Source organism: Jaculus jaculus, chromosome 5, assembly GCF_020740685.1.
Source record: "Jaculus jaculus isolate mJacJac1 chromosome 5, mJacJac1.mat.Y.cur, whole genome shotgun sequence".
NCBI lineage: Eukaryota > Metazoa > Chordata > Mammalia > Rodentia > Dipodidae > Jaculus > Jaculus jaculus.
Window position 1 is genome coordinate 17,746,944 of NC_059106.1, and position 14,157 is coordinate 17,761,100.

The 14,157-nt window shown below is 42.5% G+C and overlaps 1 protein-coding gene across 6 annotated transcripts in view; it reads left to right on the forward strand.

The window, feature by feature from the left end:
* Nucleotides 1-14,157, forward strand: part of Nckap5 (NCK associated protein 5) — a 1,019,391-nt gene that overhangs the window by 949,516 nt on the left and 55,718 nt on the right. The window contains exon 17 of one of the 6 annotated variants that reach the window (XM_045151373.1): nucleotides 2,096-2,257. The exons of the other annotated variants lie outside the window; for them this stretch is intronic. Within the exon in view, the coding sequence (XP_045007308.1) occupies nucleotides 2,096-2,152 (57 nt within the window). The 3' untranslated portion in view covers nucleotides 2,153-2,257. Of the gene's footprint in view, nucleotides 1-2,095; nucleotides 2,258-14,157 lie in introns of those variants that run through there. 6 annotated transcript variants of the gene reach the window in all.

Genomic DNA, 14,157 nt, shown 5'->3' on the forward strand with positions numbered 1-14,157 from the left:
AAGTAATGGCAGTGTGGTAGGAAGCAGGTGGCAGAACAAAAGTGCTCAGCTTATGGCTACAATCTGACAGAGAAGGAGAGGACAGGGCCGTGTCTTCCACAGACATGCTCCTGGTGGCCTAACTCTGCTCCCAGGCTCCTACTCATGAAGATGCCACCACCTCCCATCCAGCTAGCAAGACCGTTCCTATACTGGTGTTTGAGGGACAATTCAAGGTGAATTAGTTACTCTTCTTGTTGCTGTGACCAATTACCTGACAAAATCAACTTAAGGAAGGAAGGTTTTATTTTGGGTCTCAGGTTCACAGTTCAATCCATGAGGGCAACAAGGCACAGCAGCAGGAAGGCAGCTAGTAACATTGTGCCCACAGCTGGAAAACATAGAGACTGATGTCTGCTGATGCTCAGCTGGGTTTCTCGTATTTACTCAGTCTGGGACCCAGACCTATGAAATGGCCACACCCACATTTATGGTGGATCTTTCCCTCTCAGTTAACCCAGTCTAAAGACTCCTGCATAGGCATGTCTAAATGTTTGTCTCCTAGGTGATTCTAAATCCTACCAAGTTGACTATCAAAATTCATCATCACACAAGCTGAAGCAATAGACCTGACAACTTGGGGGGGGGGGGGAACAGAAAGAAAGAAAATCCAAATTTAAGCCTCTTTTGTTTGCTTGATAAATCTCTCCTGCCTCCCATATCCTCCATCTCAACTTAATGCCTTACCATTCTTTCAGAAATGCTGGCTATGTCCTTGACCTTTCCTTGTCTGTGCATATTTTGGCCTTTCCAGAAGCCTACTGGCTTTCCTCCCAGATACTGCTTAGATCTGTACCTTCTACAGCTCCTCAATCACCGGCACTGGCCAGGTCTTTGGCTGGTTCACAGAGCACTGCTGTCTTCCATGGCCCACGGCCCTCCTCTACCTGTTGCTGCAATCACTGCATTTCCAGTCTTGTCTCCCTTAACACATCGCCACTACAGCAGCAAAGCCATCTTCTCAAAGTGCAGGAACCCATCATGTAGTTTCTTTGCTTAAAGCCCTCCAAAGGGTCTCCCATCATTCACAAATCCAGTATGCCAGGTGTGTCTGTAATACCCAAACTCATCATTTTGCATTAAATATGCATGTCATTGTATATTACATACCTCAGAACAATGATTTTTAAATTTATTGATTAGCTCTTTTACAGGTAAGTATTGCATGTGGAGCATGTTCTCCCTTATATCCTTTACTTTCTCTTTTTGCCCCTCTCAGATGTGTTAGTTCCCTTTGTCCCACTAAAGAGTTTTACTCTATTTTCAAGTCATATATACATGCATGATCTTTTGAATATATGTAAAATCTAGGAACTACAAATGAGAAACTGGTTTAATTGACTTTCAGGCATTATCATGCAAATAACATAACTTTGGTTTCTTTATAGCTAAAAATTTCCATCTTGTGTATATACCATGTATGCTTGATCCATTCATCTGTTGTTGGACACCTAGGTTGGCTCCATAACTTAGTTGTTATGAATAGTGATGAAAGAAACATGGATGTGCAACTCTCTCTGTGGTTGGATATAGAGCCCCTTAGGTAAATACTCATGAGTGATATAGCTGAGTCATATGGCAATCTGTTTTCCATTTTTGGAGAGCCATCTATATTGACATCCACAGTGACTAGTCTAATTTATATTCCCAAAGTTATTTTCAAGCAAACTATAATAACAAGGTGAGGGGCAGCTGTCCCTGCACCCTGGAGCTTTGCATGGGAGATGTGAGAAACAAACCCAGCCACCTAGAACTTTTCTCTCACCACTGGCAGCGAGACAGGCTTGAGATGCATGAAAAGTGGCTCATCTCAGAGGTCATAGGGTGAAGTATATTTCCTTTGCCATATTTTGAAGGAAGCTATTTCTCGTATTCTTCACTGAGCTCATTTATAGTCTCAACAGTGCACACAATGAATTCATTCAAGTTGCAGCTCTCCTATAGCTACTTGTACTGAAAAGTCCATTATGACAGGCCAGAGCCCTTTTGCTTCCATTTTCTCATTCATTCTTCATGAGAACTTTATAAAAGGGACTTTTTTGTCTTGATTTTACAGATGAGGAAACCAAGCACCACCAACCTGACAGTAACGTGCTCAAAGTCCTCAAGCTGAACTTACTTACTGGACTCTGAAAGGGCTGACAGTGTCATATGTCTCAGGGATAGACTTAGTGCAAAGTGTGATACCCAATAAAAATCCTTTTACTGAACAAATGAACATCTGGCTCATCAGCTGTATTTATTGATGCTGATTTAAGGCATATTTGTGGGCTGGGGAGATAAAGCAGGCAGTTAAGTGCCTATCTTTCAAGCAGAAGGAGGTGAATTCTGTCCACAGAACCCACGTTATACAAAATCTAGGACTAGTGACCCATGTGTGCAATTCCAGTATTGGAGAAGTCTGTTCTTTCACAAGATTGCATTTCTGCTAGTTCTTTATCTGTTGAGAATCCTCTACTTTTGCTTTGCTTTACTTGCATATGACCATGCCTCCTGGTTCAGTTCACTGCCCCAGTTGAGGAACTGTCCCAGTCACCTTTACCAGTGGGTTTGAATCAGTCCCCCTGAGAACCTATATACTTCCCCTGGGTGTTACTTGGAAATCTCTGGGTAGGACTGGGAACTGGCTGAAATAATTTCCTTTATTGTTGGGTGTGCATTGGTCCCCCTAAGAACCTCTGGCCCTTCACTGGATGCTCCTTGAGAATCTCTGAGTAGAACTGCTTAATAGATAAATAGGATTAGAAGAGACAGAAATTTGTGTTTTATTCATCAGCTTCTATGCAAGGTCGGTTGGGGCAGGTTAAAGAGTCAGATGTACTAGATATATATTATAACCAGATATACAGAAATGAAAGAGATCACCTGAGAGAAGACACTATCAATAACCCCAAATCCAAGGCTAGGAAGATGGCTCCATGGGTAAGAGCTCTCACTACACAAGCACAAACACCTGAGTTCCATTCCCTACACCCATATAAAAAGCCAGGAGGGATCATGCACACCTATAACCCTGGCACTGATGAGGATGTAGACTTGAGAATCGTTGGGGCTCACGGCTCAGCCATTTCTATAAAAACAAAATGGCAAAATGGCAAGTTCAGGTTTCAGAGAGAGATCCTGTCTCAAGGACAAAAGCAAAAGAGCAATAGAGGAGAGCGTCCAACATTCTGTAGCCTACACATGCATGTGCACCAGGATGCATGCATCTATATATACAAGTGCATATGACACACATACACACATGCACAGACACACACATACACCACATATATTATATTCACATATACGTATGTATGTATGTATGTATGTATGTATATATATATGTGTGTGTGTGTATATACATACATATATATGTATATATACACACACACATACATACACACACACACACACACACACACACACACACACATATGCCACAAACAAAACAACCCTTCTACACTGTATATGGCTATACTTTTAGCTGCTCCAAGCTAAAATTTCTGCTTTACTGCATGTTGATATGTGTGTGAATGTGGACATGTGTGTTACGACACTTGAGTGGAGATCAGAGGACAGCTTTGGATGAAAGTCCTCGCCTTTGATCTTGGGGCAGGGTCTATCGTTTTTCACAGTCACTGCAGCATTCACCTGGCTAGCTGCCCTGTGTGCTTCCAGGCAGTTCTGTCCCTGAATCCCCTCTCACTCTACTTGTGCTAGTATTGCAATGTCTCTGGCTTTACATGGGTTCTGGGCTTGTGAACTCGCACATGCATGGTACACACGTTATTCACGGAGCCATCGCCCAAGCCCGGACTTGTAGTTCTTTTTGGTTATATAAAATTACTTCTTCAAATGAAATCCACTCAAGGTCGGCAAATCTCCACGTTATGGAATTCCTTTCCAAAGAACCCCTTCACCTGCTGCAGCCCCCAGTGCAGTACTCAGGAGGAATAAACAGAGCTTTGTAACTGGGTTCTCCCAACCACTCTATGATGCTCATCTAATCAAATGCAAGCCTCCTGAACAAGAAGTGCATTTTCTTCACTTGAAGGTAATTACATTCAACAAATTACATAGAGCCAGGGCAGTTGAGTTAAAAACAATTGGTTTTGCAGTAATTAGAAAAACCTGAGTAAATGATGACTGTGGAACAATATTGAAAGGGACGTTGAGGGATGAGGACCCTGGTTCCTAGATAATTCTTCAGCTTGAATATTAAGAGATTCACAACTAATTATGCAGAGATGATGAATTTTAACAACCCTGCCGTCCTGCCTTCTCAAGGCCAGAGACTGGCTATTAATAGAGCAGTCAGATTGTGCTATATTATGGAGAATTCACACAAAGTTGCATCTATTTTAAAGCATTCATCTGGCACATTACTTAAAGATGACAAATCTCTGTAATGTGCAAAATCAGCATTGGGTTAAATGAAATCCAAATTCATTACAATCACTCCAAGTTCTCCAGAGAAATCCATTGTGTAAAATGGACACAACAGGTAAGAATTCTCTTCAGTCCTTCCCAGAGTTTCCCTCTATTTAGGTCATCTCGAAGATCTGCTTTATTCTTGACAAATCTGTTCTAGCTAGAGGTGAAAGGGTGTGTGCATTGAAATACAAGGGCTTTGTTGCCTAGTGTGAAACTTGCATGAGTGGTAAATGAAAATTACTGACCACTCCAAGAAGATTACTCCTAGGCTCTTGCTGGGACCAGGGCCTTGAATTTCTCTGTCACCATTTATGCACCTTGGGAAAAAATCCACTTTCAGTTGCTCAAACAGAAGGTGTGCCATTCTAACTGAGGTTTAGGGTTTCTAAAAAAACAAAACAAACAAAGGCTCCTCAGCTGGCTTCTGAAATCACATGGTTCATGAGAAAGAAGCCACTGTGCCATAGGCAGGCTTGGGAGGGGAGGCTGAGGTGTGGCCTGCATTTAATTATTTGGATTGCATAGAGTGAGGCAAATGTCTTGATGGACAGAATGAGTTTACCTTCCTGTCAAAAGAGCAGTGTGCTGTGACAGGGCCGTCGCGCAATTAAATTGGACTGCGGGGTGTGAAGGAGACAGAGGCCAAACCTGGGGACCCTAATGAGACATTTTAGAAGGAAGCAGTGCACCCTCCAGAGTCTGTCACTGTTTGCTGGACATTCCAGACCCTCAGCCATGAGCATGTCACTCCCGGTATTACACACGTGACCCCTTGTGTTAGAACATGTTGCAGCTGAGAACATTTAAAACAGCTTGCAAGCGGAGCGTGGTGGTGCACGCCTTTAATCCCAGCACGCGGGAAGCAGAGGTAAGAGGATTGCCGTTAGTTCAGGGACAGCCTGAGACTACATAGTGAATTCCAGGTCAGCCTGGACCAGAGTGACACCCTTCCTTGAAAATCCAGAATAAATAAAGAAAGAAAGAAATAAGCAACTTGCAAAGTGGAATTTCAGAGTTCCCAAATAAGGCTTTGATTTATATGGATGTATTAGTACTGTGAAAATTAGCAGTCTTCGACTACTGGGGCTAAAAGAAAACCAGGCCATGAGTCTAAAACCAAAGAAATAAGCACTAAATAAGGTAGGATTTCATTTGTTAAAAAAAAAAGATGTGTATGTCCCCCTCAGCTTCATACAATAGGAGCCAAACTTAGCAGGGGTCCTGCGAGTTGTGGCTTCTGACACCTATGCCACTCCATGAACAAGTTCAAAGACGAGATCGGTGCTGTGTGGCACACTGATAGGTCACACTGGGGTATCAAAGCACTGTGATTGTCTCCCATTCCAGGAGGTAGCAGGCAGCATCTGGAGGGTTTGGGTCACAGCTCAGGAGGAGCAGAGGCTGTGACCTCACAGCACCCATGTAGGATTGTTGCCAAACTCCCCATAGTGTTTACCCCAATAGCAAAAGGAAAGTAGACACAAAATATCAAGAGAGACCAGAAGACATCGAGATAAGATTTCTTTTTGGATATTAGAATTGTTTATTGGGGTGTAAGAGCGGCCTAATATTTGAGTCAAAATAGGATAGTAGTGCTGGGTGAATAGATGACTGAGTTGATAATGTGCTTGTCTTGCAAGTGTGAGGACCTTGTTTGATCCTCAGTCTTCTTGTTCAGATATTAGGCATGGTAGTGCACACTTATAAGTCCAGCAGTCCAGAGGTGGATACAGGAGTATTCTCTGGGGTTTGCTGGCCAACCAGTCTAGCCAATATGATGAGCTCCACGAAAATGAGACCCTATTTCAAAGAAGGTAGACAGCATCTCTAAGAATGACACTTGTGGCTGTACTCTAACGTCTGCATACATGTGTGTGCCTACCTGCATAATTATGAACATGCCTACACACACATACACTTATTTTTAAAGTTTTTTTAAATTTAATTTTATTATTATTAACAACATATTTTGTATGGATACATCATGTGTTGGTACCCTCTGTTTCCTCATCTCTGCTTCCATTCTATGCACAGATTTAAAAAATGACAGTAGCCACATTATCCTGCTTGTCTATGACCTGGCACAACTGTCTAATTCAGAGGTTAATATGTGCTTCCTCTAAAGAGATTTGAGAAGAAGGTTCATGGCCCTTTCTGGGCCTTGTGGACATGACTGTTGATCCCATGCCTGATGTGTTTGTCAGAAGGAGTTAGGGAGATGATGGCTGCCTGAGGTGATAGCCCAGGTTATCAGGCTGTGACACATAAAAGCTCGTATTAGTATTTGCATTCTGTCTCTCTTGGAGAACATAAGCCCTGAGGAGGCAGAAGTCCTTTGCAGACTTGAAAGTTGGACAGTTAATCCTCACACTGCTCTAGTGAGGAAGGTAAATTACAATTAGATGAAAACAACAGAGGGAAAGATGCAGTCAACAGGTGTCTGAATTTCCCTGGGGACCCTGAAGTTTTATATTTGGTTTAGAAGTGACATTTGGGAAAAGCCCCTTGCCAGAACTCCAGTGAATGGCTAAAACAAAAATGATTAACCCTGATCTAATAAAACATCAGGGAGAATAGATGCTCCCTTGAAGACATGAGACAACAAGAATAAAGAAAGTAGGGGAGCGCTGGGGAGATCTAGCTCAGAAGTTAAAGCACTTGCTTGTAAAGGATGTGACTCTAGGTTCAATTCCCCAGTACCCACACAAAGCAAGAGTGTACCCATCTATCTTCATTCTCTCTCTCCAAACAAATCAATAAAAATATGTTAAAGGGTAGCATATTCTTAGAATTATTATAGTATGCAAGAGAAAAAAGAAATGGTCAAACATTTGAGATGTTGGGAGAAGCAGACAGATCTATTCTTATTGTCTAAGGTGCCTGGTTTTGACTCTATGATTTAAGGAAGAGGGCTGGGGAGGTTGGTTAGTAAAATACTTGCCTTGAAAGCATGAGGAACTGCTTTTGAACTCTAGAACCTACAAAAAAAAAAAAAAAAATCCTGCTTCAGTGTGATGTGCATGCCTGCAACCCTAGCACTGGGGAAATGGAGACAAAACTAAGCCACTCACTCTAAATTCATTAGGAAAGTCCTAAGCCAGCAAGAGACCCCGTCTCAACTTTCAAAGATACATAACACTTAAGAATGACACCTTAGGGCTGGAGAGATGGCCTAGCGGTTAAGCACTTGCCTGTGAAGCCTAAGGACCCCAGTTCGAGGCTCGGTTCCCCAGGTCCCACGTTAGCCAGATGCACAAGGGGGCGCATGCGTCTGGAGTTTGTTTGCAGAGGCTGCAAGCCCTGGCGCGCCCATTCTCTCTCTCTCCCTCTATCTGTCTTTCTCTCTGTGTCTGTCGCTCTCAAATAAATAAAAAATAAATAAAAAAAATTTTAAAAAACTGTATTAAAAAAAAAAAAAGAATGACACCTTAGGGCTGGAGAGATGGCTTACTGTTAAGCGCTTGCCTGTGAAGCCTAAGGACCCTGGTTCAAGGCTTGATTCCCCAGGACCCATGTAAGCCAGATGCACAAGGTGGCACTTGCATCTGGAGTTCATTTGCAGTGGCTTAGAGGCCCTAGCAACCCCCTCCCCCCCCCCCCAATTAAATAAATAAAAATAAACAAGAATGACACCTGAGATTATCCTCAGGCGTGTGCACACCTGCACACACACATGCACCCACAGAAACACACATGTGGACATACACAAAGAATCAGAGAATAAACCACTTCTAACACTCTCAGCCCACCTGCTCCTCGATAACAAGCCTGAAACCTGGAGACACATTCAGAGCAAAAAAGACAAGCTGCGGTTGAGCCAGGTTTCTTCCTAGCCAGCAAACAGGCGCTTTGTCATTTTGCCAAGAAAAACAAGAAGCATTATTTATTCAGTGGTTCACACAACTGACTCCCTTCTAGAAACCTCTTGGAACCCATCACCCAAAAGCTATGGACCATTTGGCTGCATGTTAGAAATACTGGGATCTGGGAGTGAGGACACTGGACTGGAGCTCTGACTTCATGTTCCGGGATGGAAGATGCAGACTATTCGGTGCATTCTTCTATCTGCCACATAATGTGCTCCTTCTTGCCTGCTCATGGCAAATTTTGGGTACAAAGCTTCCCACCCGCACAGTGCTTGAAAAAGGAGAATCAGTGTATATAAAGAACCAAGATATGGCAGGTAGGGTGGTGATATCTCTAATTCCAACTACTTGTGAGGATGAAGCAGGAGGATTGGAGTTTGAACCTAGCTTGGGCGACATATGGGATCCTGATCCAAAATGAAAAGAGGAATGGGAAGATGGATCCGGAGATAAGGCATGCACTGTGCAAACATGATTACTTGAGTTTGGGGCCTCAGAACCCACATACGGCTGGATGCTGTTGCAGGCATCTGTACTCTCAAAGCAGTTAAGATAGGGAGAGAAGCCAAGATAAAAGAACCACCTGGAAGCAGAGAGTGAGGGGAAACAGCCTCGTGAACAGAGCAGTGATCGTGAGAGACCCTGCCTCTGGTAAGATGGAAGGTGAGGAAAGACACCTAAAGATGCCCGGACCCCCTCAGCTCTGTCACGGAGTGTTTCTTCGCCCACTTCCACTGGCGCACCACGCCTATGCCCACAGGCCAGCACATGATCACTCACACACACATGCACACACATGCCATAGACACAGACTTAAGCAAGGTCTGAAATCAAATTCTCAGTTGTAGTGTTTGTATAACCTGCTTAATATTCTGAGTTCAGTTCTATTCACAAGAAAAAAAAAAGGAGAGGAGAAGTAAAACTCTAGAACTTAAGCATTAAGATGTTGGCGTGAGGGAGGGTAGCCCAGAGACTTTAAAGCAATACGTAGACAAAAGTAATATAAAGCTAACGCCCCCAGAAAGGTAAGCTTCCCTCATAAATTAGCATAGGCTACACAGTTTCATTAAGGGAAATATCTGTGGTTGAAATTCATTCTGAGTAAGAAAGAACTGATTTAAACTTCCCCCGAACAAACCCATCAGCATTCCCCATCCATACAATTCACTCTCACATTTAAGTAGTAGCGTCCCCAACTATGACTCAACATCATTGCTTTCAGGTACAGTTATGAGGTGACCTGAAATATGTTTAGGCTAAAACAAGGACTGGAGGAGTTCCATTTTTAATTAGACCAGGAATTTTATCATAAGGAGATAAATCAACTCACTTGTTGAGGAATTTAATTAGAAAAGGGGATGACCTTCTTCCTATTGGCTGAAATGGCTGTGTACCCCAGACAGAAAGAGGGAGATGACCGGTTGGCTCCCGGCTCTTCCATTCAACTACTCATCCATTCAGGACTCCCCACAGCCCAGTTCTCTCGCATAATGCTTCTTCTCCTACTCGGCTTTTCCTCTCTTGTGCTGTAATATGTTAGTTTGACCCTTTTCATTCTCCCTCCACTAGATTCCTCCAGACATTGACCTGAATTTGGCTAGAAATTCCTTCAAGCAGGCCTTATCTTTCAGTTGTCTTATCACGTTCCAATATCTCATTCGGCCAGAACACTCCAGATCTCACTGTCTCTGGGAACACCCTCACAGGCACATACAGAGATGTGCTAATCCCCTAGGTGTTTTTCATTCCAGTAAAGTGGACAGCCAAGATTAACCATCACAGTGATCTCAAGCTAATACCTTCCTTTTCCTGTTTGGACACTTGTCAGACTAGGTATCTTTCAAATACCCCCAGGCTGGGTGTTCTCCCACTCTGCGAACAAAGGCATGATTACATGGAAGTCAACTTTCATGCCCAGTATTCATGAACCCACTTGAGAGTCTCTCAGAATTGTCCATAGGTAACAATTTCAAAATCTTATTTTACTATTTTGAACACAGTGGCTCTTCCCTATCTCTGTGCTCCTAGACCCCATAGACAGCCATTTTTATTGGCTTCTTGTCTTTCTTGATACCAAGCAAATGAAGAAAATTCAGGCAAGTATTTCTTGCTCAAAGGAAGCACACTGTATAGTGTCCTGTATCTTTTTTTTAATTGTCTTCCATGTAATATATCCTAAAGATTGTTCCATATTGGTTGCCTGAAAATCTGTACCAAGGGGCTGAGTCATTATTACTCCATCTTGTCTTCTATGGCCATCTGACAGTAAGGTGGGTGGTGAGTCAAAGAGTCAGTAAGATTTCACAGGAATTTTTCACCAACAGCTTAATTCCTGCCAGTCTGAAATAGGAGAAATGCTTTTCCAGTGTAGTTTAAGTTTGATCTGTCTTATTAAGAATGAGGCTGTTTTTTTTCAAATCTATTTCAGTATCACCTGTAGTCCTCCTCTCTGAAAACCATCTGTTTGTGAACTTCACTGAATTTTCACTGGGGCTAGTCTTGTCATCACAATTTCTGTAAATACTTCAGAATTCAGAGAGCATATTTCAGTTTTGATTCAGGGTTTAAATTATTTTCTCTGTGATTCATCTATGATCCTCTTCACTTTGTGTATTTCAATTGATGTTATGGTCATATATCAATATGTTTTGTCAAGACCTCCCCTGTGCTAAAGTTATTTTTAAAATCTTATATTTATTCTAGTTTCCACATTACATTCAACTTCTGTCCTCACATATGAATCCAAACTAGGTTATGTATGTGTGTGTGTGTGTGTGTGTTCACATGTGTGATATGGTGGAATAACATGACACTTTGCACTTGCTAGATAATTGCTATACCACTGACTTACATCGTCAACTCTTTTTGTAAGGAAGTGTATATGTGTGTCTGTGTAAAGATGTGTGTGTGTGTGTGTGTGTGTGTTTGTGTGTATGTGTACACATGTGTGTACAGATCTATGTGTACAGATGTGGGTACATGGGTATAGATGTGTGTGTACAGATATGTGTGTGTACAGATGTGTGTGTACCACAGTGCATTTGGAAGTCGGAAGACACCCTTGGTGCTGGTGCTCACCTTCTACCTTGTTTGAGTTAGAGTCTCTTCATTGTTCACTGCTGTGTTTGCCAGGCTAGCTGGCCTAAGAGCTTCCCGGCAATTTCCCCTCTGCGCCTCACTTGTTGTCATGGGCGTGCTGTAGCTGTGGTAGAAGCTGCTCATGCCACGGCATCTCACTTTAGGTGGGTTCTGGGATCTGAACTCAGGCACCTGAGCTTGCATGCTGCAAGTGCTTTATCACTGAGCTCTCTCCCCCGCCCCACCCCCATTTCTTTTTAAATGTGTCTGTTCAGTTGTCCTAAGTTACTTTCATATTAAATCTAAATTAGAAAAGGATAGAACAATCAGTTACTTTCAATGCCAACTGTGAAGGAGACAATTGCTGAATGGTAAAATGGATATATCTCAGTTTCTTTCATTATAGTGATTTAACTGGCTAGCCCAAGGCCCACATTCTGGCATTTGATGTGCCAGTCATTTCATTATCATGTGTGATTAATTTTTTTTAAAAAAAGGCTCCTGGAGCCCCTGTAAAGATTTCTGAGAAGGTCCTTTGTTTGCAGTGGCACCCTGGGGATTCATGGACTACATTCTCCTTCTGTCCCTGGGCAGTGTCCTTTGGACAACTCTCACCGCAGACCTAAAGATGTGTGAGGAAAAGAAGTAACATGCAGGAAAAGAAATTGAACCCATTTAGGCAGTGTGAATCACTGTCTGATATGCCATGGCTATGAGTAATCTTGGTGAGTTCATGTTGCAGATGCACTGCAGAGCTAAATGCTGTTGGGACCAATGAGGAAAAAGTATGAAGCAAAGCACTGCTGACATTGTGCTTCCTGGATAGGTGTAGAGAAGATTCAAGAATCTTCAACAACCACTGCCCCTTACCACCAGCATGTGAGGGCCAAACACAGGACACAGAGGTTCATCCTGCCAATGCCTTCTTACCTCCCCATAACTCTGTGATAGTCCATAAGGTCATATTTTTCCATGTCCAGTCAGTGCTTAAGGAAAAACATAGCAAAAGATCCGAACTCCCGACCTGGCTGATGCCCATCATCAGAGAGCCCATAAACTCTTTTGTTTTGCCCTGATCATAAGCCTGCTATCATTCTTCTCCTCCTCCTCTGATTACCCTCTAACACACCCAGGAGACTGACATTTCATTGTGTTCTCAAGCAGTTGGCAAGTGCTTAAAGACTATTGACTGAAAGGCTGGATGGGTGGCCTGAGACTGTGACTGAGAGCACCTTTGATTAAGAGCAAAGGGAATGAAATGATCAGGGTGACTCCCCAGGGAGGGTTTCTTTGACATGTCTTGAAGAATCAAGTTTGAATGAAGGAAATAAAAGAGGAAAGTTGTTCATAGAGGTAAGTGAGTGCATAGCGGGATTAAAAAAGTACTTTGGTTATAGGCACGTCCTCACAAAGCCTGATGGTCCAGGTTCTATTCCTCCATACCCATAAAAAGCAGGTGCAATAAGTGGCACTTGTATCCAGAGTTTGTTTGCAGTGGCAAGAGATTCTAGAATGCCCATACTTTCTCTGTTTATCCTTTTATATTTCTCAAATAAATATTTTAGCCATGCATAGTGATGCATGCCTTTAATCCCTTCACTTAGGAATTTGAGGTAAGAGAATTGCAATGAGTTAAAGGCTCTTCTGGAGCTATAATGTGAATCTCTTCCTCAAGAAAAAGAAAAAGAGTCAAAAGAGAGCAGTGACATCTTATGACTTGTAGTCATTCCCACAGCCAGTTAGAAGAACATACATATATATGGTTTGATGAGAGTCACTTGAACTACAGATGTCATGTCATACTGTGATCAGTGTATACCTGTGAATTAACTGGCAAATGGAGTACCAGCATGGTACACAGATGTGAGAACTGGATCTGAATTACAGTCCCCAGAATGTGCCCTGGAAACTTGATTCTTCCCTACAGCCATTGGTCAACAGCCATAGCAAAAAAAAAAAAAAGGAAAAAAATCTTGCTTTTCTATTTCTTCTCCCTATGGCTGATAACCTAAGGCTTTTGTGCTGAAAGAGAATTTGGAATCTCTAGTTTTCCTCTCACTGGAACATAATCTCCATGAAGACAGGGAATTCTGTTTTGTATCATACTCTCAAAATCCCTCACACCCAATGGATATTAATTCTCTCTCTCTCTCTCTCTCTCTCTCTCTCTGTGTGTGTGTGTGTGTGTGTGTGTGTGTGTATGTATGTGTAGATAGATAGATGGATGGATGGATGGATGGATGGATGGATGGATGGATGGATGGATGGATGGATGGATGAATATATGCATGGAGGGACAGACAGATGCATGTACATATGCACAGATGTGTGGATGGGTAGATGCCTGGGTGTCGGGGTGAATGGATGGATGAATGAATGGATATATGGATGGATTGGCCCTATTTCACCTCTTCTTACTCAAACCCACTTTGATTTTCCCCAATGTCAGGTAACCAGGGTTACCATTTTACAAGTTAGTCTAGTTCATTGGAAAGTACTCTAGCTAAAACTTTTTCTTTTCCTTCCTTTGATAGTAAAAGAGGAAGGGTGGGCCTGCCTCCAACTCAGGATGCACAGTAACATAGTTGGAGAAAATAGGACATACATGGGTTGTGGGTAAGGACTACATTAAAAATAAATACTCAGTAGAAAGGTGGGAAATTCCACAATATCTTTCATATACAGCTCAGTGAGAAGGTGAATGAACTTGGGAATGAATAAGTTGAACTACTGTTGGTAATGTGGTACTCCTGAGTCT